At 38.8% G+C, this 26,001-nt stretch overlaps 3 protein-coding genes and 1 long non-coding RNA gene across 4 annotated transcripts; 2 read left to right on the top strand and 2 right to left on the bottom strand.

The window, feature by feature from the left end:
• Positions 1–57: 57 nt before the first annotated feature.
• LOC125573122 lies at positions 58–3,504 on the bottom strand. Its single transcript, XM_048733470.1, has 3 exons — positions 3,083–3,504; positions 1,615–1,696; positions 58–958 (listed from the first exon to the last, which is right to left on the bottom strand). The coding sequence occupies exons 1-3, from the start codon at positions 3,354–3,356 to the stop codon at positions 829–831; spliced, it is 486 nt and encodes a 161-aa protein (XP_048589427.1). The 5' UTR covers positions 3,357–3,504; the 3' UTR covers positions 58–828.
• Positions 2,214–9,354, top strand: LOC125573126. Its single transcript, XR_007313969.1, has 2 exons — positions 2,214–3,007; positions 9,152–9,354. It is a non-coding gene; the product is annotated as an uncharacterized LOC125573126 (long non-coding RNA).
• LOC5519166 (neuropeptide SIFamide receptor) lies at positions 6,520–9,930 on the bottom strand. The gene is made up of 2 exons (XM_032364016.2): positions 8,724–9,930; positions 6,520–6,817 (listed from the first exon to the last, which is right to left on the bottom strand). Exons 1-2 carry the CDS (start codon positions 9,700–9,702, stop codon positions 6,711–6,713), a joined length of 1,086 nt encoding a protein of 361 aa, XP_032219907.1. The 5' UTR covers positions 9,703–9,930; the 3' UTR covers positions 6,520–6,710.
• A 5,714-nt stretch (positions 9,931–15,644) lies between these two features.
• LOC5519154 (serine--tRNA ligase, cytoplasmic) lies at positions 15,645–25,842 on the top strand. The gene is made up of 10 exons (XM_001639013.3): positions 15,645–15,890; positions 15,958–16,028; positions 20,190–20,273; positions 20,745–20,903; positions 20,997–21,137; positions 22,244–22,399; positions 22,856–23,068; positions 23,547–23,676; positions 24,367–24,524; positions 24,968–25,842. Exons 1-10 carry the CDS (start codon positions 15,665–15,667, stop codon positions 25,241–25,243), a joined length of 1,614 nt encoding a protein of 537 aa, XP_001639063.3. The 5' UTR covers positions 15,645–15,664; the 3' UTR covers positions 25,244–25,842.
• Positions 25,843–26,001: the final 159 nt, after the last annotated feature.

Here is a 26,001-nt window from a genome sequence, read left to right as displayed (position 1 = left end):
TACGAGAGCTTCAACTGTTTATTGAGATTAGGATATTATCATTGTTTTCCTCTAATATGCTATTAGACAGATGTCTATTTAGTTCCTGCTTCTTCCATCTGCTGGACCCTTGATTTTGTGATAGTATCGGAGATTATCCTAGAATCTACTAGATGCCGTCGTCCTCTCTGATGGACCCCTGGAATATTATGGAATATTCGACTACAGAGTCTATTGTGTCTGTCATGTTTGTAGAATGGACCTATATGTGATATTACCTGTTTATTTCTAATGCACTTTTTTGTGATGGTAATTAAATTGTTTACCTCAACTGTCTTCAAACAGTATTCTCTCATCTTGAGCATATCCTCAAGAGAGAATGGTGGCGCCTTCTTTGCCTCATAGGGCTTCATGCCGGCCCTCATGTCTTTTCTAGAAGTTCGGCGCTTCCTTTTATTTAGCGAACGTATCAATGTCTTGACACCTTTAAAGAAAATGATAGAAATAAAACCTTGACTGGAAAGATATTCTTTATTCCCAAGGTCACATAATTGCTTAGTAATAAACGAGAATCTAAGTATTCAATATTTTAACGCGTCACGTGAGCCGTAGTTTGTATGAAATAGATAAAGCAAAAAAAAAAAAAATGTAATCACCCGACCTGCATTTTGTACTCAACCTGCAGCCGACCTGCAACCTGCATCTTGTACCCTCCGTGATAGAAATAAATCTTGAGACTCCCGCCTAATGCGGGAGAGTTGACAGCTATGCTACAAGTACAAGACAGTCCAAAAATCTGTTTCTTGTACTGGTATAATGATAAGGCTGACAGGAATACTGTCATAATCATCATAACAGACACTTACCAGCATCCTCCATAGGGTTCCCTTTTGGGATGATGTCTATAATTTTCCCATCATGATCCCTTTTAACTTGCTCACTGTATGGGCCAACATGCCCAAACTTCGGCATCCAGAATCTGTATGACAGAGTCATTAACCAATTATATTATTGCAAAGTGTCTTAATCAAAATACCAAATCAAGTGTAGTTAATCAATATGGATGTCACTAAACCATCAAACTAGAGTAAAATATCTCACATTAAAAATCACTGTACCATCAAACTAGACTAAAATATGTCATTAAAATATATCATAATTAATCTCAAAATTATTAGCTACTAGATATGATACTATATGCAATATTATGTTTAGAGAAAAAGTGAAGACATCTATAATTTATCTTATATGTGATAATTCAATTAAGCAAGTAAATAGGAAAAATATAGTCTATTTTGTTTTCGAATAAGCATTGGATATAAACAAGAATCACAGTATCAGAAAATATCACAATATCGAGAGGTACAGCAAGGGAGAGTTAGATATCTACTTTATGCACACAAAATAGAAAAGAGTAGTGAGTGTTTTGCAATCTTTGAATTGTGTAAAGCATTATAAACATGTTGTACGAGTTTATATGAAATATAATCAGGGCTTAAAATTTAAAAATGACAAAAAAAAATTGCCCGTCCATCTCTGTTGGAAGAGCCAACTATGAAAATATATAGTAAATAAATAAAATAAAAACCTGGATAAACATTAACATTTCAATATTAAAAATATTAATATTAATACCTTAATGCTTTTATTGAAGGTGGCGCCAGACCCTTGCAGGCGAGACTGCCAATTTTGGTGCCCTTCGGTTCGCCTAAGTATTCTAAAATATAAAAACAAATGAGTAAATTTTTGCAATTACAATATTTAAAATTATTAAGGTTCAAATTATATAAAATCAACACAAACACAAAAGATGTGTGAATAGATCCATTTGGGGAACTGGATATTTCAAAAAGCCTTAATAATTTGAAAAGTAATATGTTCCTTGAACAAGGACCACCACTATATAAAAAGGCTTAGCCACACCCCTTTCGGAAGAATAAAATTCAAATTCAACATTGCATTAATAAATTGAAGTAATTTTTATTGCACATAGGCGGGCTATCCATTGTTAGAAGCTTGGGAAAATAAACCAAGGAAATGAAAAGAAAAGCACTTTAAAATTTGAATTTGGGTTTTACAGTACTTCTTGTTTGTAAACAAAACAAACTTAATGATGTGATATTCGGCTATTTGCAATTTTTCGACAAAGCATCGAGGCAACCTAGGTTCTTTTAAGTTTCTTTCTCTCGTGCCCGTTTGTTTTTCAACTCTCACTCACCTTGGGCATGCTTACCATCGATAATACAGTGAATACAGACATTTTAAAATGTAACCTCCTTTTTATAACACCTCTTTCCTCAGTGCATGTGTAAGAATAATGAGTGACAGTCTTGAGCATTTCCATTATCCTAACCTAATATTTCTATACCAGTACACAGTTTAATAGAGGTTGTTGAACTTTACTAATAATAGCCCTAACTCATTTCAAACTTGTATAATTCTCCCTTCTAACACCAGCCCTCCCTCCCCCTTATCAGCCAGTTTTGAGCTGGCTTGAATCAGTTAGTATCGGAAGCAAATGATAAACGACCTAAATGGCCTAGGGTCTGTAGGGTTAGTGTAGAATCTGTAAGAAATTGGAAGGAACTTCTTATTACCGCATTATTTTACAACAAAGCCGCCTATAAAATCCGGCGCTCCTGGTATTAGCCTAGATTAACAGGGATGGTCTAGCAGGGCAGTACGTTTATCTAGGATATAGATTGAATCTATAGTTATTTCATCTAAATAAGGTAAACTTAAAATCATGAAAGAGCGGCTTTAGGGCAAGTAAAACTTTAAACTTTGCCCGGCGAACGCGGTGAGGAAAATGTCACGCGTGCAGACGCCGATCGAAGTTACGTGTCACGAACAACTGAGACAAAATCATCTCCTGCTTGAAGCAACTGTGTCAAAATTATGTCCTGCTTGAAGCAACTGTGACATAATTATCTCCTGCTTAAAATGTGCGTTTTTGGCCTTGCGAGGCAGTAAGCAGAGTGAATACGTGAAATTTTCCTCAACATGTGCGCCGGTCTTGAGACTTTACGTACGTAAGTTATTAGATCGTTCTTTTTTAGTCTCATTTACAGTATTTAGATAGAGCATCATACTTTACACTTACCGAGAAAGGTCTTGATAGTAGCCGCCCTAAATGGACGGCTATTTTCACCAAAAAGAATAGCCGTGTCCTTCTCTCGTATGGCGAATTTCTCCATCTGAATGAGACGGAGTTCATATAGACGAGCTGTGCTCTCTACATGAACTGCCGTCTCATTCTTGGTGGCCAAGCGAGACCCTGCCGATACGTTCTCACTCTCAAACTCGCTGAGATCCTCAGAGAGTCCCGCACTCTCAATATAACGCAGAACATTACTGCTTCTCATTTTGGGAGCCATGTTAAAGCTTAGATAAGAGCAGGGAAGTGGTGTTAGAGAATGAATGAGGAATTTTGTGATGTAATGACGTAATGCGAGCTGGCTCTCCTATTGGCTGAAAATGGTATGAATTCCGTATGAATCGTACGAACCAGAAACCTTCAAATAATCGTTCATTAAACTAGTTTGTTTATTATGCAGGAGCATTCGTGGATGATATGCCTCGCAATAACTTTTTGTGTTGCTGTTTTTTTCCGGGGTAATTTATAAGAAAGTGAAAACCTCTATTGCTGTCATTTTGTTGAATTCTACCTTTTCATCTGCCTCAGCATACTCTATTAGTTCCTTTTCTTTTTTCCCTGGAAAGTCGGACATATTGTTAGAAAATGCTGTTCATCCCCAATCCCTGCTTCGCATAATTCACATATTTTCTCATCTGGAGGTATGTAGGGTCTCTTATAGCGCCCTGTTTCTATTTCGAGCTGGTGGTTACTTAGTCTTAATTTTGTTAATGCAATCCTATGGTTATTATTGGTGACTTGGCGGAGATAGTCCTCAATGGCATAGTTTGTCTTAAATTTTCTAAAAGTTCTTAGTTTGCTTTTTTGCCTGGATGAGTCTTTTTAACATCAAAGTTCACATCTGATATCCATTCCTGGAACCCAATATCTTGAAGTATTTCCCCCATCAAGACCCGCATCTACACGGGTCCATATATCGCCCATGCCAATTCTATGTAACATTTCTTTTAATTTTTTATGCCAATATTCTGCATTGCCGTTTTCATTTAGCGTCGCGTAGATCTTTCGCGCCAATTTGGGTTTGCTCCGGTGAGCAATTAGGTTTAGCCAATAATTTATACTTTACCTGCATCGGGAATCTGCCTAATTCCGCTCTGACTGCGTTGTTTGTGCATGATTTATTTACTCCTAGCAGCCATTTACGAAATTTCATATGGACGATTTCTGCTGGTTCTTTATCAGCGCCTTTTTCTTTATCTAATCCCCAAATTTCACTTCCGTATAATAACATCGGTGATATCAGAGCCTCGAATAAAAGTAAGGTAAGATCTAAGTCTTCTCTGAAGTGTAGGTTCATCTCTTTTCTCATTTTGTAAAGAGCTTTAAGTGCCACCTTTTTTAATTTCTTCCTTCGTGACATTAAAGTGACCTATTGCGCTGAATACAATTCCTAGGTACTTATAGGAGGTGACATTTTGTAGAGGATTTCCCTTAAAACTAAAACGGTAATTGTTCATACTTTTTCCGCAATTATTAAAGATCATAGTTTTAGTTTTGTCAAGATTGATGGTTAATTCCCAGACCCTACAATATTCGTTCAACTTACGTGCTTACTGAGGTATTTCTGAAGGTCATCTGCTGTTTTTGCAAGCAGAACTAGATAATCCGCATACAGGATACATTTTCGACATCGTTGTATGTCCTGTTACAAACGTCCATGTTGTCTTTAAGGTCGCTTAGATATAAATTAAATAGCGTTGGAGATAGCATACAGCCTTGTTTGACCCCGACATGACAAGGGAACGGAGGTGGGATCATGTCATCTATTTTGATCGATGATTAGTCTTTACAGTAGATTGAAGTAATGGCGTCTAAGAATTACCATTTATTCCGTGGCTCTGTACTTTTTTTTAATAGTTTTTGTCTTGGAATACTATCGAATGCTTTTCAGAAATCTACAAAACAGGAAAATAATACTGCTATGGCCCCTTCTGAATCTGTTCTGGTTTTAATATTTCATTTTTTATTAAGTAATCATATAAACGTGTGCTGAGAATTGCAGTAAACACTGGCAATGAGGACAAGGTGATTCCGCGATAATTTTCCACATTTGAAGGATTGTCTTTTTCATAAACTGGTAACAAAAGACCTCAGCTCCAAGAAAGTGGAAATTTGCCGTGTAGCTCCAGAAAATATCCATATCCCCCCCCCCCCCCTCCCATCATGGGGATCGGTGGTATGACCCCCCACCCCTCTGGAATTTCCCTCGGGATTTTCCAGATATAGTATTCGGTACCCCCACCTATAATAATAATAATAATAATAATAATAATAATAATAATAATAATAATAATAATAATAATAATAATAATAATAATAATAATAATAATAATAATAATAAGAATAATAATAACAACAACAACAACAACAACAACAACAACAACAACAACATCAACAACAACAACAACAGCAACAACAACAACAACAACAACAATAATAATAACAATAATAATAATAATAATGTTAGGAATGTAAGTTTTGTCACTAAGGGTGGTCACTGCCTGGGTTTCTAGTTGCGTCCTCAGCGGTTCTTTACGTCACTCCGGTTCAGATTAGTGTAATGTAGTATTGGAGAGACGGGACCTACGGTTTAACGTCCTTATCCAAGAAGACATAGAATATCTAACCGTTTATTGCATATTTTATTGTCTAATAGATTGTCTAACTTTCAGTCTTTGGAAGATTCGCGTTTTTCACGAACCAGACCCTGCTGATTTTTCGGCTCCGGACGATTACCCCTCCTCCCCACCCCCCACCCCCTGAAAATTCCTGGGCGTTTGACCCCTTCACCCCTGGCCGGAATTTCCAATCCCCTCAATAGAAGTAAGAATATCGCATCCGTATAGCAACCTACTCACATGGTGACGACGAGTGGTAGCTCTTTAGTCTAAGCTGTAGAAAAGCAAGCTTCAAAGGAAATAGTGGATTCCTATAACAACCTACTCACATGGTAAAGATAACAATAATAAGAAGTTAACGATTCTCGAGCTAAACAATAGAAGGATGGGATAAGTCATTGTGCTTTATCAGCAATTTCAATTCCATCATAAGGAGTTGGAGGATACTAGATCATGCCTGAGACAGTTATTATTATTATTATTATTTTTTTTTTTACACTCAGAAACACCCGATGCGATCTCCAGATGCCATTTAGATCCTTTTTTGGTAAATTTATTTCAAAATGTCCTTTTTTCTAAAATCCTTTTTATCATGTATCTTTTACAAAATGCCCTCTTTTCCCAAAGAATCATGTAAGTTAGTTCTATTACAAAATATTATTTTGGTTAGGTTTTGAACATATGCCCACTCTCGTTATCTCCCAAATCCATATGATGTCAAATCGCGATAAGCGTTTTTGATATTATATTAAAAAAGAGAACTTGTCAAAGTGTGATTAACTTTATTGACTTTTTTAAAAGAAAAACGTTGACACAACACAGTGTTGCTTTTTACCTATGTACAATATTACGGCAGGTACTTCCTCAGGTGTTCTCTCCCTACATCTTTGTTAATTTACTTGTTCTTTTATTTGTAAAAGTCAAACCACGGAAAGGAAAATTCTGCTTTGTTTGTACTAGTTTTTCTTGGTATCGAGGTAACGCTTTCCTTGCTCTTTGGTAGTCTTGGTAAACTGTCGTGCTCTTAGGAAACGTGTATTCGTCTCCATCGATACGACGATTTCTAGAAAAAAAGAAGCTAGTTTCTTTAAATCTGAAAGACATTTCTTAAGTAGGTAATAACTAAGTCAGGCCTAGATTTAACGGCGTGCCAGAGTCGCACCGTTCTGGTTCGGTAGAGGTTCGATAATAGAGCGGCTCCACAATAAACGTCGAACTTTGTGTTTGTTAATTCCCATGGGTATGGAGTGTAACAATATAGTCATTAGGCACAAAATGCATGCTGCTTTGTCTTATGGCGCTAAAATGGAGGACAGACACGAAGACTAGAAATGACTAGAAAAGCCTTCTTGGTCAGAGCAATATGGTCTAATAGGAAGAGGAGAATGAATTGATTACATGCCGTAATAGATTGGATAAAGAAAAGGCTACGTTTTCATCAAGTTCAGGAAAAGAGCATTTATTGCAAAACGGCATTTCACTCGTATTTTGTGTCCCCGAAATAAGAGCTGCACATCTGTTCCCGACCCGTCGAGTTCTCAGGTAGTAATTTTCGAAACGCAGCCATTTTCACTATTCCCTGAAAAGTGCGAGGCAAGGAGCTACATACGGGCTATGGACTATATTATAGTCCATACCCATGGGAGTTAACAAACACAAAGTTCGACGTTTATTGTGGAGCCGCTCTATGATCGAACCTCTACCAAACCAGAACGGTGCGACTCTGGCACGCCATTTAATATAGGCCTTAATTGTTTTCACCAGAAGGAGGAACCATCCTTTTTCAACCTTTTCAACTATTTTAGTGCAAATAAGATAAAATTCCATTCTTTATTGATCAAGCTCGAGCAGCTGGAATGCCTCATTAAACGCGGTCTGTCGAGGAGTTTTAGGAGGTAATTAAGTTCGGGGTTTGGCTCCTCGAACATCAATTATGCCCTTATAATAATATGTAAAATAATACCTCAGTTTTAACCCGTAAAGCCTTTTATATTTCATATTTCTAGGAAATTGTTCTCATGTTGCATTAGTCTGATTGCAGTTTGTGGTTTATTGTTTCCAAAGATGATAAAACCTAGAGGGCAAACTTTCTAATACTGTCGGCAACCTAAAAAAAACTTTTTTTTGGTTTTGCATTATTAAATTTTGTTTGGTCGAAGTGTCACATAAATATTAACTAACCAAATATTACTTGGTGATTTTTCATATATGTACACCTAGAAACTTCCCGATGTGTTGAGTTTTAGGAGTCAAAATGAGCTGGCCCAAACACGACTTCTTATGCTACCATGGAAATTCTACCGGCCCTACCCTATTTTCTTTTGATAAGTCATAATATTTAGAGGAAAATCCGATTCCTTTTCCAGTAAGGTTAAAGCGGTTCGTTTTATGGTTTGAGGTCAAATTCTAATCCACGGGATCGTCTTTACTTTTGAGTATGCCTCTTGGAGATGTCTTTTGAAGTCCTCTGACAGAGGCCCTAATGTGAATTTTTTTTTATCGGAGAATAGTAGTTGTGTCTACTTAATCTTAATTTTCATGGATCGGATTAGAACTCTAATCGCGCGCTAAGTGCTATACTTGTCTTCCTGTTACATGTATCGAGTCAAGGTGCGTGAATGTGAAACAAACTAAGAAATACCACAAAATACTGCCCATTGTCTTGTCATTGTCTTGCTGCCTTAATTAATTAAAATGACCGACAAAACAAGACTGATAAAAAAAGAATACGAGTTATCAATACATGATAAATGACACTAAAATGTAGTCTCCATGATATCACGCTATTTCATGCCCTCTCTCGTGCGTATCTCGCTCATTAATCGTGTTTTCTCTTACTCAAAGACTATCCGTCGCCGTTTTAGACGCATCGCAGCTTTTCAGGAGTGATGCGCTTGTGACCATTCGTAAGTCTGACGGTTTACGCTTATCTTTTCGCCTTAGATACCGCGAAGTCGTCTCATCATTACCTGCACTCCGGCGAATCCCAAGCACTCGCTTCAGCCCGTTTCTGTAGTTCTCGTTGAGCGCAAATAGCACAAGAGGGTTAAGAGCCGATGTGCTATACGCCAAGTACCTTGCTATAAACCATATGGTCGAAAAACTGCATGTTCTAGGGATTTTATTTTGCCAAACAAAAGCAATGGTGAAAATCACACCATTGTAAGGCCCCCAGCACAAAGCAAACAGCAGTACAATCGCAAGCGCGAGTTTCATCACTGTTTTGTTGACCTTTTCCCGCCGTTTTCTCTCGCGCTCCATCTCTTCGCCAGTGCCGCGGTTCCGGTAAAGGATGACTAGGATTGCGGTGTAAATACTGGCTAGCAGTGCAAAGGGGATCACAATAAAAGTCAAGCAAATGACAGTTATAAAAATGATGTGGATCCTATCTCCCCAGGTTAATCTGCAGAACACATCGCCATTTTCACCGGGTACAAGTTCAAACGAGTAAAAATAAGGCGCGAAAAACGCCATGGACACAAGCCAGGTGATGGCTATGAGGGAGCGACGAACCGCGGAGGGGATCAGGCTTGCTTTGAACGGGAAAGCGACGGCACAGAAACGATCGCAAGTCATGAATACTAGACTGAGCACAGAGACCGAAGGAGTGATATCAGATAAAAAGTACACGAACTTGCATGTGGCGACCCCTAAGCCTCCGTTAAGGCGCCATGCCACCGACCCTGAGCTTGTCTCGAGGATGTCTCGAGGCAGCACAACGGCAGGAATGATAAGGTCAGATACAGCCATGTTCATAAGGAAATAGTTGACCGTGGTCCGCATGCTCTTCACCCTGTAAATCACCAAGATCACCAGGGCATTTCCAACCAGCGACGCCAACAAGAGAGCACATTGTGCGACAGTTTTAATAATCGTCTCGGCGACTGTGTCGGTCGTAGCACAACCCGTTTGATTCAGTGAAATATTAGTGGTATTGCTTGCTTCCATGTCTTGACTGATCTGAGGTAGTACGAGTGATTGATGAATTCTTTTATAGTGGTGCAAGTGGTAGGTTTGAGTAGTGGGAGGAGTTCCAGAAGAGGCCTAGATGTCATGTCGATCACGCGAGTGAATGTGGGCCGGATATGACGACTTTTAGAATTACAGCCATAGTACCACGCACAGCTCATGTTAAAAGGTACAACGGAAACCAAAGAACAGCTAACATATCCACCTCATAATACTCTTTATTGATTATTTTATAAAATATTCAGCAAATTTTCAGCAAAGTGCTGATTGATATTTTATAGCACGGTAGATACCGTTCACCATCTATAATGCCGTAATTAAAAGCTCTGTTTTCCTTTTGCGTAATGATGTTTGTTTAAGAATCTATCGCAGAGTAAGTTAGCAAATAATGGATCAATTCCCGTTTATCTTTGGTACATGTACAGCGTTTATTTTCTGATGAGCGCTTTTGTACTGCGGATTACGAACAGTGTGCTTTAAGTGTGTTGATCATTGATTAGATACCTTATATGCAAGTAGAATGAAGTATTAGAAACACCGACATCTTATCTCATAGGTGGGACTCTGATAATATCTACAAGACGATTCCCGTTTCTGACACATGGATAATTTAATGCAAAAAGAAAATTTGAAAAACAGGAACTCTCACTTGTCTTTTGTTCTCCATGAATAAAGTGTGGCCCGCAAGCAAATAAATGAGACGTAATTCGCTCGCCGTTAAAAGCGCATTGATCAGTCTTTATTGATGTTTGAAAACCAGATGCCCAAACTTGACTGAAAATAACTTGATGGTCTGGTCGGCACTTGATTAATAAGGATAAAAATACTTTTTACTTTAAACTTGCGATCCTCCCCTGGGGGAAGAAGTGACCGTATACACGATTCTAGACACACTTACTTTTGTCTAAGTCTGATTATCCTAAGAAACAGGGGAAGTTATATAAAAAGAGTTGAATTGCTGGAATTTTTTCAAAATGCATTAAATCATTGAGAAGAGATGTGCAGTATGTGTTTGGTTTGTGAAATGTTTTTTTTTAACATGGTATTTCACAAATTAGTCTCAGGCTGGACCAGGTAATGAACAAGGCAATACTAAGCGAAGAGGGAGACTCTGCTTCATATCTTTTCTGAAATATAAATATAAAGGGCGTCTGTGTCAAGGGCTCTTATACAAAAATGTTCTCGATTATCTTTGTTTTAATTTTTCTCCCCAACCCCAGAAAATTGTCTTTATAAATGATAATACACGTAATATCTACTTAAAATGTTCCGTTAACTAAGACTCCTTTACTGCTTCTATTCAACATTGCGCGTTTACAGAGCATTTACACTGTTTACACAAACACAAACTGAGTACGTACATTATAATGGGTGTTTGTTCCTTCTGTCGCTTTTGCTGTGTAGTTTAGCGTCTTACCGGACAACCCTGGACAACCCTGGACAACCCTGGACAACCCTGGGCAACCCTGGTTCAGCTAACTTAGATAAAACCATCCACCCCTCAACTCCTGTGTAGGCTATCACGTGAATTCATCCCCTCTCCCAACTCACTTAGGCCATCTTTGAATACACCCAGCCCCTCCCCCCTTGAGGCTCACTGGGGCTTACAGCCCCACTATTAATCACTTTGGCTATAATAACAACAACTTACCATTTATGCCCCCCCCCCCCCCATTCTGAGCTCATTAAGGTAATTTTACCCTTCGTTGCCTAATTCACTCTTGCAATTTCAGCAGCATAAATGGCTGCTTTGTGCTTCATCTAGACAATAGTCAGACAGTATGTACCCAAGAGATTTATGTTCTATGTAATAAGAAAAACACTCAACCACGATATGAAATGTCTGCAGGACATTATTTTACCGCAGCATAGCGTCTCTGTCATTGGTATTTCCATTAGATGTCTGATATCTTATGACTGTTAATAGTTTCACCTAGTGTTGGATTTTCATTTTTTTTTTCTCCCCTTCTGCGGTTTCTTTGTAAATTTGAAGAGCACACAGATGTTGGATAACGACATTTTGATGTGCCTGAGACATCGTCGAGGCAGCGACCAAAGTTACAACGTGGTATCGGGAAAATTATTAGCTATTCGTGTTGAAAATCAATTCTTTTTAAAAGTGATTTCATATACACTAAATCTTATAAGGTACGCGTGGTAAAGTGCGCCAATTTACACACGCTTGTCATAAACATTGAATGCGAAATTGTTAACAGCTAAAAAGCTCATTAGTCTTAGGGTTTTCCTGAAAGGCTTGGTCACAGTTTCTAATTATATCAGTGCCCTTAGACATCTAACGTCAAAGCTTCCTTCTAGCAAACGCTTAACTACCGGAATTGTCAAGTGTGGGATGAATGTACTCAGTTTTCTGTCCATTATTATTAATTGGTTGAGCTAAAAAAAATAGTTTTGAATTTTACCTTGATGTCTTCTTTATATCAAAGATGACACTAAGAACCAAGTGCTAGGTGAACCACTGACAGCCTTATCTTTACGTGTCAGGGGTAGAGATCGGGAATAAGACTGTGGTGTTGATTTCATGCTTTATCTGGGCAGAATGGTGCTGTATCGCCAGGGATATTCTACGGTATCACCTGCAGCGATGGTCTTTGCGCTCATGCAGCGGAGGTTTCCTGTGTTATTAACGCCGTGCGTAGTCTGGTACTCAAACACCGCTGCGAAGGCAGAAGGAGGCTATCTAGACAGAACGTTCCCTTTCCTTTCACTTTCAAAAGGGAGTTATCTCTGCTTTAGAATACTCAAATCGCATAGAACAAGAAAAAAACAATGTGCAATTGACTCTTGATAACTCGAACCCCCAAGGGACATGATAATTAGTTCGAATCGAGAGATCAAGTTGAAAAGCAGAAGAAACTATAGGGTCAGATACATTATGCCGGCACAATTTCGAGCATAATGGCATAGTATGAGCATCGAGTAAGATCCCGGTATAATGGGAAGATTTTAAGCATAATTTTAGCATAATGGCAAAAAAAGTATTTTTCTTTTTTATTGTGTAAAAAAAAGTAAATGTTAAATGTAAGACAAAACTCAAGCATGGAATTTGTTCAGTATGACAGGTGTCCGCAACTGCAGCCGTTATAATTATGTCTAACTAGATGTATTGTACATGCTTTTTGACATCATTTGAGATAAACCCTGTTGTTAAACTTGTTATTAGTGGGCTTCTGGATTAAATTTTCGACCATAATGTATCTGTCCCTTGTAGAAACGACTGCATGTCTAACCGAGTTAAATGTTTATAGAAAAGTACTTGAATCACTTTAGTTGTTATTGACAGAAATATCAACAACGCAAATACCATTTTAGTAGGGCTTCAAGACTTGGTCGCGCATCAAAAAATCGAAAGAGAGTTGTTGGGTGTATCTCGCACGTGCTCAACACAGCTACGCCCTCTTCAACTTAGATGGAAAGGGGATCGGTGCAGGAGGCAATAGAGACGAACATCGTTTTCAATTTCCCCAGATCTGTCAAATTCTCTACTAGCAGCTGCAGTATAAAACGCGGTCAATTATTTCTAGATTTAATTGTCGAATTCCAAGCGCCGACAACAACCCTACCCACTTAGTTATAAACAAAGACCCACGTATTTTTGTGCCAGTGGTGCGGCACGTGCTTTCTCCGTAGGCACAGAGTAGATACGACATGACGTTCATGTAGCACATTTTGTGATTGCACTAAGATCATTCGAGTCAAGGGTATCCTACTAACCAAGCAAAGACTAGGTCGCGATATGCCGACATGACACGTGCAAATGATACCCTTCTTGCATGACATAACGTTGACGTTCAAATACCACACATACAGTCACAATGGTGAAATTGCAGAAGCGCGCGTCCAGGATCATCTAAGACAAAAGTTGGGATGCGCTACCAGCAACACTGTTTCATTGAAAAGCTTGGAATTGTTCCACCGAAAAGAGTGGCCAGAATCAAAGTTTAGCTGGTTTTTAAAGCAATCAATGGATTACTGCCTGAATACATTAAAGAACGATTCCAGGAGTTTGAATCCATTCACAACGTAAACAGCAGAAATGCAAGGAGAAACCTAATACTCCCCAAAGTAAAGCAGACTCTTGGCCAAAGATCATTCCTGTTCATTGTCATTGTCCATCAGGACTAAAAGACTGCAGGACATTTAGTGCGGTTTGGCACTAAACTCAAAGTGGTCAAACTCTTGTAAATGAAACATATTTATGTTATTGCGTCTAACTAGATGTGTTGTACATACTTTTGGACATCATTTAAGATAAAAGCCGTTGTGAAACTTGTTATTAGTGGGCTTCTGGACTTTACAAGTAGATACATAGACAAAATGTTGCGTTCTAAGTTTTAATGACTGCCATTTTTATTGGGGAAAGGGAGAGGGGGGAGTTTTTTGGACAGCATCACTCGAGCACAATGGTACACGAGCATGATTTTGAGCATAATGGTGATGTTTTTAGGGTGACACTCAAAAACATGGTAAAATTGGTAAAATTTAATATATATACCAATTTTATTGGTAAAATTGGTAAAAATGGTAAAATTTTCGACCATAATGTATCTGACCCTAGAAGAAACGACTGCATGTCTCGTAAAAGATTGATTTGATCTTCTTCCTTAGGAGGCTCGAGATACCGAATTAAAGGTTTATAGAAAAGTACTTGAATCACTTCAGTTATAATTGTACAGAAATATCAATAACGCAAATACCATCTTAGTAGAGCTTCAAGACTTTGTCGCGCATCAAAAAAACGAAATAGAGGGCAGGTGGGCGTATCTTGCACGTGCTCAACACAGCGACCCCCTCTAAACTTAGATGAAATGAGGAGAGGTGCTGGAGGCAATAGAGACGAACATCGTTTTCAATTCCCCCAGATCTGTCAAATCCAGACATCCTTCTCTACTAACAGCTGCAGTATAAAACGCGGTCAATTATTTCTAGATTTAATTGTCGAATTCCAAGCGCCGACAACAACCCTACCCACTTAATTATAAACAAAGACCCACGTATTTTTGTTCCAGTGGCGCGGCACGTGCTCTCTCCGTAGGCATACTACGGAGGCATAGCTACGACATGACGTTCATTTAGCACATTTTGTGATTGCTTTAAGATCGTTCAAGTCAAGGGTAGTATCCTACTAACCACGCGAAGCGTGCGTAACTAGGTCGCGATATGATGGTCGTGTCATGCACGTAACTACGTGCATGAAATAACGTTGACGTTCAAATAATTGGCGCGCGCCGTGCTGGACGTTGCTACTACACTTTCAATTACTACGTGGATCGCCCCCTTTTCACGTCGTTGAAAACGTAGTTGTAATGTAGAGAACTGCGCACGCGCAAATCCAACGTCCGCGGCGTTCTACATTTTCTGTGTCTGTAATACTCAAGTGCATCACAGGTAGCCCAAGCTCCTTATTTGTCCCTAATGATAGTTACGGTAAACATAGGGCGAAAAACAAAACAAGTGAAAAATATAAACAACTTGTTGAAAAGACATGTGTAGTCTAGTGTTGTGTTTATGTTTACTTTTTGCGTGTTCTCTGGCCGTATTAAAGCTCCTTTTTCAAGATTCAAGATTCACTTCGTTCTGGTAACAGTTCCAATTGTGAATCTTGAAAAAGGCGCACTAGACTACACTCGTCTTTTAAAAAAGTTTGTTTTTTTCATTAATTTTGTTTCGCACTATGTCATCCAAGGGGAGCCAGGGCTTCATGGAGAGAAAAACTTCATGGAAAAGGGTGGTACTTCATGTATGACTGAAACAATGAGAATTGAAACAACGAAAATTTAAAGATAGTGCGCCTTGTCCTTATGAGATTGAGAGCATGAGATTGCAGTTGATAGCTGACGACGGCTGGGGTAGTGTACCTAGCGTATGGATTTTGCACAAGGTTCTCATTGTTTCAGTCATACATGAAGAATCACCCTTTTCCATGAAGTTTTTCTCACCAACATTGCATCAGCTTCGAACTGTAAGGATTTCTTTTGTATTCCGGCGAATCCTGTCATCTTCTTCCTCAAAAATGGTCCTGGATCTCGACCTTTACCGTGCAGATAAAGGAGGCAACCCAGATAAAATACGGGAAAACCAGAGCAAGCGTTATTCCGACGTGACTTTGGTTGACAAAGTTGTTGAGGCCGATACTCAATGGAGAAAATGTGAGTGTTGCTTGCATTTACAGCGTAATGAAAATATAAGGGTAGTAACTTTGTGTTGTGATTATAGTTCGGTTTTCTAAAGACAATTGGAACAAGCTTCGGAACTTGTGTAGCAAGCAGATCGGCGACAAAATGAAGGTGAGAGAGCGGGTTTATTCAGCCAAACCACACGTGGACAATTTCTAATTTAATTGACTTACAACCTTGTAGAAAATAGACGACCCTTTAGATATCCAGGCAGTAATGCTAAAATATACTGTATTAATGTAATTAAATACATATACAATTAAATGATGAAGAGGTGTAAAATGGAAATTATTCCAGGGTATTTTATGTCTAGTAAGTCAAATTGAATGTTACATTTAGCCTCCTCTGCAGGCAGAAAATACAGGAAAGAAAACGAAAATGCTAACCTGGCAAAACTTCTTGGGGAGGGGGGAGGGGGTGAGGAAGAAGAACTTAACAAAACACTACGCACCGTTTGCGGACGGGTTTTATTGTCGAGACATTAGCTCCAGTGGGTACCCGGGGCAAGTAGGCAACGTGTCATGTCCACTGAGGCGAAACGACATGTCCAAACCATGCGATATGTGAAAGGCAACTCTTTTCTCCCCAAACCGCTCACAGCGCTTTTTTGCCAACAGAGGAAGCTTTTTATATGGTTGGCTGGTTTTTTTTGTGTGTGTGTGTGTGTGGTGGGGGGGGGGGGGGGGGGGGGGGGGAGGGAGAATGAAGCACTTCATTTTGTATGACCATCACAACATTGGTATGATATTTGAGATAAGTACCACCACCTACTGGAAGATCTATAAGTAATAGTAACAAACCGTGGGGAGTCTGCAGAGCGTTCAGTTGTTTGGTTTTTAAGGAGTTTTGTTTATTCACTGGGGCTTAGCCCACGTGTAGCCGCTGACTTGCGAAAATCTCATCTCGTAGTCTCTACGCAATGGCGACAATAGTTGTGTTCCGTGATGTCACAGCTTTAGCAGGAAAACCTATAATGGTCTCTGATTGGCCACTCACTTAAAAAGTTCTCTTACATATTATGATTGGCTCAGATCAGAGGTTGAAATTATGGGTTCCCGCTATTTACGGTGTGAGTTTATCAAGCGGTTTAAATATTGAGAAAAACACTACGACTCTACCACCTTTACGCAATAAATCTGTCCTAAGCTCAGCCATAGAAGATGTTTCAACGTTAATTGGGATAGAGAAACCACACAAAGAACAAGAGAAGGCTATCTCCGCTTTTCTGGACGATGATGTTGATGTCTTTTGATAGCCTTTCTACTGGCTACGAAAAGTCTTTCATTTACCAAGGAATTCCGTTATTTTAGTTAGTTTCAAAAGTTCTATCCAAAGGGGCTAGGTTTTTTTTCCAAATTTCTCCTTTTAAACAGCAGATCACGGCAACTCCTGCATCACTTTGAACGCTGAAAGTCGAGAAGCACTTGCTATCCATGAGATACCATTTGTAATATTTCTTAATAACCCTCTCACAAAGAATGCAGGTATACTTAACTGATTTAAAATGAAGAAATGTGCACTTAAAAAGTAGTAGTGTTATAGGTAGATGTTGGAATGTTTGTTTTGCCGAAACCTGAACGTGTTTCGTGCGCTGAATAAGAAAAAACCCATGCATAGCTGTCAATATTAATTTATTCAAAATTATTACAACAGTGTCACAGAACACGGTTATAGCTGCTGTTGCACAGACGCTATGAGAGGATAATTTTCGCGAGTCAGCGGCTACACATAGGCTAACTGGGGCTAGGGTTTCAGCTCACATGGCTATGTAATTGAAAAACTAAGGAGCATAAACTATCAATACCACATGAGCAAACCTGCCAGCTGACATGTATGAAGAGATTCTTTTAAGAAAACCGACAAAAAGTGCAAAACGTCGTATATAGAACTAAATTTCTACTGTATTAGGGCGGTAATAACGTAACACTAAATCCTGCAAATATTAGATAAAGGATTAAGTCTTTCATTGCCATAACGCCCTGAGACGCCTGTAAAATATAGGCCCAACTCCAAAACGTCAAAAATGCAAACTAAACATCACCAGACCCGGATACTCATAGATTCCTCCAAGGCATAGACGACCTTCAAAAGCGCATCTAAGCAATGTAATAGAATTGACTCTTTTGTCAAAATATCAACCTTAATTTCTGACCAATTCATAAACAAATGCTTAAACTTAGAAACATTTCTTACCAAAAAAGACACAAAATTCCGAACTACAAATAGAGACAAGCAAAGACAGATCAAGTCACAAATAGATACCTGTATTGCGCTCCGTCAGGTCCCATTTTACAGCAATCAGTCACAAAAATTAATGCTAGAACCTCCATTAGAAGCGAGTCACCATGTTTAGCCTATTTTGCATGCCTGCACTGCATCATGGGAGTCTTGGAAACACCTTGACAGACAGGCGTGCAATCTCCTCCCCCACAATCATAACAGTCTCTTTGCCCCGAAGCCAAACAAAACATTTCCAGGTCCAAGGAACCCAGAATAAGCCTGAAAACAATTTTTGAATAAGGTTGGGTAGCAAAGATGGCCCACATTGGAGAGTATGAGGCCATTCACCAGAAAATTCCTTTCTCACTTGGTGAAGCCCAGACAAGGATTTATCCCATTGAATCAACCTCAGCGTGCAAACATCCATAAGCACATCATTAATTATGCCCAAAAAGACTTCATGATGTCCTAAGGCACTCGCCAGATGTGAAAAAGCTGTAATTTTTAACCCATTGACTTCTGGCTATTTTTGAGCTGAATTTACAAAAACAGACTGAAAACAGATACCTCCCCCCCTATTTTCAGTTTTATACAGCCCGTCAAAGTCAAACACAGCTGCACCTAGTCAGCGGTATCCAAGCTTTCCAACAGTGCTTTGCGGTCCCCACTTTTAATCCCTCGTCGATGTGCTGAAGCCAGCACACGTTGATGGTTGCTTGTATTTTTCATCAAAAATACAGCTATGAGCATATTAGGAGAGTGTGTCAGGACATTATGAAGTCCTTTGGGGCATAATTGAGTGCTTTGCTTATGGATATTTGCAAGCAAAGGTGGATTCATGATGATTTTTTCTTGTTTGGCTTTGCCTGGATGAGAAAATAATTTTCTAATGAATCACCCTCTCCTAAATGCTGTCTTTTCTGAAAACAAATTGATTCCAAAATTGTTTACACTGCTATTCTGGGCCTGTATGACCTGGAATTGATTTGTTTGGCTTCGGGGTGAAAAGACTTATAAAAAAACCATCTGACTTTGGGGAGAGGAGTGTTGACTGGCCCTCCCCTCGTGAATTTTTTCCTGGATCTCCCAGAATGCTTTTCAATACGTAAAGGCATCTTTATGGTTTTACAAGCCTTCAAGGAGTGGACATTGTGTTTTGAGGCCATGGAAATGAACCTGGCGGATCAGAATAAAGGTATCTATTTGTGTCTTGAGCTGTGTTTGCTGATCTCTCTCCCTTGTGTTGTATTTTGAGCGTTTTATTGAGAGGGGTGATTCTGCTTTTCTTTCCTTGTTCGATTTGAAATTTGTCAAAGAACCTGTGCTATTATTTGGCTTAAGAGTAGTTGCCAACACCTTGGTTGGATGCATATCTTCAAGACCATTTATCCCTTAGACTGATGCCTGAGTATCTTCATCTTGTTGTGTTTAGTTTGCATTTATGAATTTTTTGGGTTGTGGGTACTTCCCAAAGCCGGTACAGGCCGGTTGAGGGGTCAATGTGTTAAGCAAATTACAAGCAAAACTGTTGTAAGCAACAGGCTGTAGCAGTGCCATCGCTAGAAAGAAAAGGCACTGCAGTGCATTGTTGGAAACTTCAAGGCATACCGTCTTGGGTCAGCAGTAGCTAAGCTTAACTGGTAGTGTTGGACTTGAAATAGGGGGGGGGAGGTTTCTGTTTTCAGGCTGTTTTTTTACAATTTTGCTCAAAAGTACTCAGGAGTGAAAGGGTTAATTCACATATTTACATAGAAATGTGCCAGGAATGTTCAGAGAAGGGGGCTAGCTTGGTCCATTTTTTGCTTGTTGATGAAGGAATGTGTTCAGCATCGCTATAAACATAGCCAAAATTACACCTGCGGTTAAGTCTGGAAAATTTACAAAAATATACTAGAAAAGAACCATTTGGGACACAGCAAACCAGTGACAGGGAGACATTTAAAATATGTCCATGTTGTCCCCTCCCTATCAATAACTGGTTGAAACACCACAAATTACCAAAATCTCTCCCCTCCCCCTTCAATAATTGAACTTTTATTCTTATTTTATCAGAAAAAAGAGCCTGTGGGTGATGATGAGACTCTACCAAAGGAGGTGCTTGATGGATTAGAAGAACTTACAGCTGAAATGTTGCAGGTAGCCACTAGATCTTCAAATGCAATGAAAACCAACAATTTACCTACGTATGAACATCCTGAAAGCATGACTTATGGTAGTCTATGCAACTTATTCGCAACACCTCTACAACGTGAGTCGTAGAGAGTAAATCCCCCTACCACTCTGCTAGAGTGCTTGACTACGAAAGTCATAGTGTGTAATTCAGAGCTAAGACACCTTGTACTGTAGGCATGTTGCATACCACTAAAGATCAGCCTTAAACCACTATTGCTTCAGAGTCTTTTTAACTGTTTATTCTTACTGTCCCCTCATTTCCAGATTTAGTTTGCAGTTTTTTTGTCATGTACCTGCCAGTAAAATTTATAGTACAAAAATCCATTTAAAATTTGTCTTCATTTACACAAGTGGTTATCCTTGTGCGGTTCTTGCTGCCTGATATTTGCTTTAAGTTATTCCCTTTGCCTGCTATTCACTTGTTAATTCTTTCAGCAACTGACTGTCACACAAATCAAGATAGTCCGCACTCTTGTGGATGATGGTATGGCCAAGTGTAATGAGGAAGTTGCCAGGCTTGAAAAGCTCCGTAACGAGAAACTATTTGAAGTTGGCAATATATTGCACGACTCAGTTCGTATAAGTAATGATGAGGTAATTCTGGATTATCATCTCTTTTCCTTGTGTCTTTATCTACAAATGTTATATTGAGAACTTAATTTACTTGTATTGTTTTCATTTCATAAGGATGAAAACCCTGTGGATCGAATCGTTGGAGACTGTTCTGTCCGTAAGAAGTACTCTCATGTTGATCTTGTTCACATGGTTGATGGTGTTGACATAGATCGGGGGTCTGTCGTCGCTGGAAGCAGAGGCTACTTTTTAAAGGTTCCATAAACACCTAATTACTGTAAATGATCTATTAAACACCCCCTATCTAAAGCCTCCTATCTAATTAATGCCCCCCTGGGACCATCAAAATTTAGTAAATGCCCCTAGCGTTTATTAGATCATTTACAGTAAATAAGGTTGCCTTTGGAAGATCCATGTGTCCTGCAGTGCTTCATGGGTACCAAATAAACCAACAATAAAGCACTAGAAAAACAAATTTAGGGGCTGGAATTTGTACCTTATTACACTTAATTTTCGCATCGCTTTAATTTTGCAAATTTCACAATTTTAAAGAATCCCAAAAATAAAGTGACACAAAAATTAAGTGTCACGAAAATAAGTATGCACAAAAATTAAGTGAGTACACAAGAAGCCTTTTGTCTATTTAGTCATCTAATGTACATATAGTACTGTAAGGGGTTGTGTTGGACTCATATTTATAGATTTTTATGAAACTAAATTTAGGCCACGCATCTTTTTGTTACAAATTGTTTCAGTTTTAATTATTACAGCACATTTGAATCCCACTCGTTTTGCTTGTTTTTTTTTTCTATCCCAAAATCACGAAATAGCGAAAATAAAGTTATCTGGTTTTACGAAAATAGTAAAATCACGAAAATAAAGTGTTGCGAATCGCCATCTCAGAATTGAGAAATTTTGACGTCGCGAAAATTAAGTGTGATAAGGTACATAGTAGTATTTTTGTTTATATGCCTGTAAAAATTCACATGGTCCTCAGAGACCAGGATTCTGTCATTTATATGTTGTCCATGAACCCATGCAGGTTACAATACACAGGGTCTTGAGTTGACCTTATTTGAGATAGATGAATACCAAGATATTTCTCTATGAAACAAGAGAGGATATCATAGGAGGCCTACATGGACAAATGCAACTACTGCATAGGTGTGATGCAAGACATGTGCTTTTTCATTAGAAGAATTGCGGAAAGACCATGTGCGAATGATAAAAACATTGAGAGCAAGCCAAGCTTTGTGTCTCTATTAACTGTTGTTTATCCTCATGTGTTTATTTGGATATCTTTGTTGTAAATATCTGGCTGTGCTATCTGTAAGTGCTAACACAATATAACTTCTCGCTAGGGCCCACTGGTGTTCTTAGAACATGCTCTGATTCAGCATGCCACACGTATGTTGTATGGGAAGGGCTTTATTCCTCTGAGTACACCTTTCTTCATGCGAAAAGAAGTGATGCAAGAAGTGGCGCAGCTCAGCCAATTTGATGAAGAGCTTTACAAGGTACTCCACTACAATCCAATTAGTAACATTGCTCCTGGGAACAGGATCATGAAATCAGCAAAGCACATTTTATTTGCATCTATGCCCAAAATATTTTGTTGTTTTGACTGAATAAAGCAAAGATTTTTAACAGTTACAACAACTTCCCTCACAATACAGAAAATAGTTTTGCCTCTAAATTGCAAAATTTAAGTCTCTTGAAATATGCTAACAAAGTGTCTGGGAAATATTGTACCTTTATGGTGGCTAGTCTGTTAGAAAAGTATAATTAACAATGAATAGTGTTAACAACAGAGATATTAACAGACACTGTTAATATTTAACTTTTGTAGCTCTATTCAGACCTATAAATTATACTTCCTTGTCTGATAACAAGTGCTACGAGCCATTTACAACACCTTGTTGACTTTTTCGGGGCCTGTCTGATAGTTGAGGTTGTGCTGTGATCACTTGCAGGTTGTTGGCAAAGGTGCAGACGAGGCGGGTTATGAGGAGAAATACCTGATTGCCACCAGCGAGCAGCCAATTGCTGCATTCCACCGTGGTGAGTGGATGGACAAGAACGACCTCCCAAAAAAGTATGCCGGGTTCTCCACCTGTTTTCGACAGGAAGCAGGGGCTCATGGCAGGGACACCCGAGGCATCTTCAGAGTGCATCAGTTTGAGAAGGTGAGACAGATGGGCAGGTCCTAGGATTAGCGAACATGAAAACAGACAGAGAGAAGCAGACAGACAGACCATTGGATTAGCAGACAGATATCAGACAGAGAAAGAAAGACAGACAGGAAATTTTAGTCATTTTGTAGTTATGCAACCAGAATACTTTTTCAAACTTCTTGTCTCATTGCACATAGTCATTCAACTCATCCCTAAAATTTTATTGACTTTAGGGATGATATTGATAGTCTACTATACTTGATGGTGCGAATTTACATGTAAATACAAAGATTAAATTTAACTCACATTATATTACATACCTACAGTATCTAATGATGAAATATGTAGTCCTAAAAGTATAATGATACAAATAATAATGCATAATTATAAATGATGATAATAATGAAAATGGGAGGCATGAAACTATGAATTTGGCTGTTTCAAATATGTTTTTCTGCTTTGTTGTATGATGTTTCCTTGTGTTCTGTAGATTGAACAGTTTGTCATCTGCTCCCCCCATGACAATATTTCTTGGGAGATATTTGACGAGATGATTGGAAATGCGGAAGAGTTTCACAAGTCACTGGGAATACCCTACAGAATTGTCAGTATAGTCTCAGGTAGGGAAAGTTCAGATCAAAGCTATACTATTTTTTTCACAGCATGAGGTAGATCCTCAAATGATAGAGCTCTTGGAGACATAAAAAAATTTAAGAGGGGTTTCATTAGAACTTTGAGCAGTCCATGGCCAAAAACAATGTACCAAAATAATATTAATAGTTTTACCTAGATTTAAGTCAACAATTTTACTTATGCACCGCCGTGAAAAAATATTGAGAAATTATAAGAAATGCTATATAACTCTATATAGAGTTGAAATTGACACCGAAAATTATTGAGATAAATAGTGCTTTTTGGAGAATAAAAGTTAAATTTCATCAGCTCCCAAAAAGATATTTAAATGGGAACACCACGCATGAATGCTGTCATGTTTACCTCTAAAAAGAGAACAAAACCAAAGCTGTAGGCTTTCAATTTTTCTGGTACAAGATTTTTGACGCCTATGGTTTTTGACCAGTAAAATATCAGGCCTATAGCCAGGATTTTGAGCTGGGGTGTTTGTTTACCCATTTAGCGGACCATTTTCTCTTACGTACTGTAGCTTACCCTAGCTCGCAGTGGTACTCAATTTTCCTTCATCAGAGCGGACCTGGCTACGGGCCTGAATATTATATTATATTAGAAAGTTTTTTTTTAGAAAGTACAATTAAAGTCCTTTCTAATGGGATACTCACATGCCCCCATTTTAGGCGCACTGAATAATGCAGCGGCAAAGAAGTTAGACCTTGAGGCATGGTTCCCAGCTAGTGGTGCATTCAGGGAACTAGTTTCCTGCTCAAACTGCACTGACTACCAAGCCAGGAGACTACAAGTGCGGTTTGGACAGACGAAGAAGATGGGTGTTAGTGTGAGTTAACAGCCCTCCTCCCCATAGTTAATTTGCTTGTACTTAGCAATTTCTGTTTCTATTCATGATAATGTTTAGGTACAGGTGCAGGTCAGGAGTGTTTATGACCTGCCTTTCATCATCAAAGACTGTTACCCCCCCCCCCCCACCCACCTCTTTTCGGATAAGACCCATTTCTCTCACCGCACCTGACTACGCCAACTGTACCATTTCAGTGACAGTACTTACACATTCTGTTGAATGTAAACTGTTGAATGTAAACTAAAGTCAGTCATGTGAAGTGCATTTGGTCAGGCCATGTATCCAAATGTTAATTGTGATGTAAAACTAAACATTACTATTTTATTAGTTGGGGAGATATCCTGTTCTCCTATTCTACCATGACCCTGAATTTGTACTTAAAGAAACCTCGTTACTAATAAACTATTTGATTCTATTTGCAGACTGAATATGTGCATATGTTGAATGCTACAATGTGTGCTGTCTCTAGAGTGATATGCGCAATCCTGGAGAACAACCAAACCGAAGAGGGTGTGGTCATGCCTCAAGCACTGCACCCGTACCTCCCACAGGACTTGCACTTCTTGAAGTTTGTGAAACCGGCACCAATAGATGATAAACCAGAGCAGAAGAAGCAAAAGAAGAAGGGCAAAAACAAGGGGGCAAACAATGAATCAGTCGGGTGTTTAGAGTCAAAACTTGAAGATGTGAATCTATAGAAATAGACACCTTAGGATCTTGAAGAAGTAGAATAGCCACCAAGGGAAACTCTACATTATCCCATCACAGCATTGAATTCTTGAAATGTACAATAATAACTGGGTTTTCACTACCAGCCATTTCAAATCCCTGGAGCTGATTTGTTTCATAAAACTTTTTCATTAATGCAAATGAGATTTATATTTCATAGAAAAGTAAATCCACTTCAATCAATGGAATGAAATCCATCTCCTTAAAAAGTGGCTCCTTTTTCTTTAGATAGATGACAAGTTTATTGAAATAAAACAACAAGACAAAAGAAAACACGCATGGCCTGAAGAGAGACAAAATGATATGATATTCCAATGATCAAATAAACCAAGACAAGTGTCTCCCAAGTTGGCTCCAGTTAAGGATATGTTATAGTACAAACTCCCATATATGAGATGTGGGCCTGGGTCCTGATTTCATTTAATGAACAATGTTTGGGTTTCAGCAAGTCTGGTTCTTGCAGGTTTACCTCTTACTACCAAGCTCTCTTCATCTAAGATTATTTTAAGAATGTATTACTACAGTTAATGTGTAGTAGATGAAAATAAAGCCATGGAAACCAATCATACATTTTTCGCACATCCAATTTGTCAAACAGTAGACTCGGAGCAGTAGCTGCTATGTCCAGCATTTACCTTGAAAGAAAATAGAAATGCTTGACACATTGGTGACTGCTTGGAGTCTACATATTCAGTTGCTATGAACTTTGCATTACTTGCTAGACTTA

Source organism: Nematostella vectensis, chromosome 10, assembly GCF_932526225.1.
Source record: "Nematostella vectensis chromosome 10, jaNemVect1.1, whole genome shotgun sequence".
In the NCBI taxonomy this organism is placed as follows: domain Eukaryota; kingdom Metazoa; phylum Cnidaria; class Anthozoa; order Actiniaria; family Edwardsiidae; genus Nematostella; species Nematostella vectensis.
The sequence above is the reverse complement of the archived record's forward strand: the minus strand, read 5'-3'. Positions and strand labels throughout refer to the sequence as shown.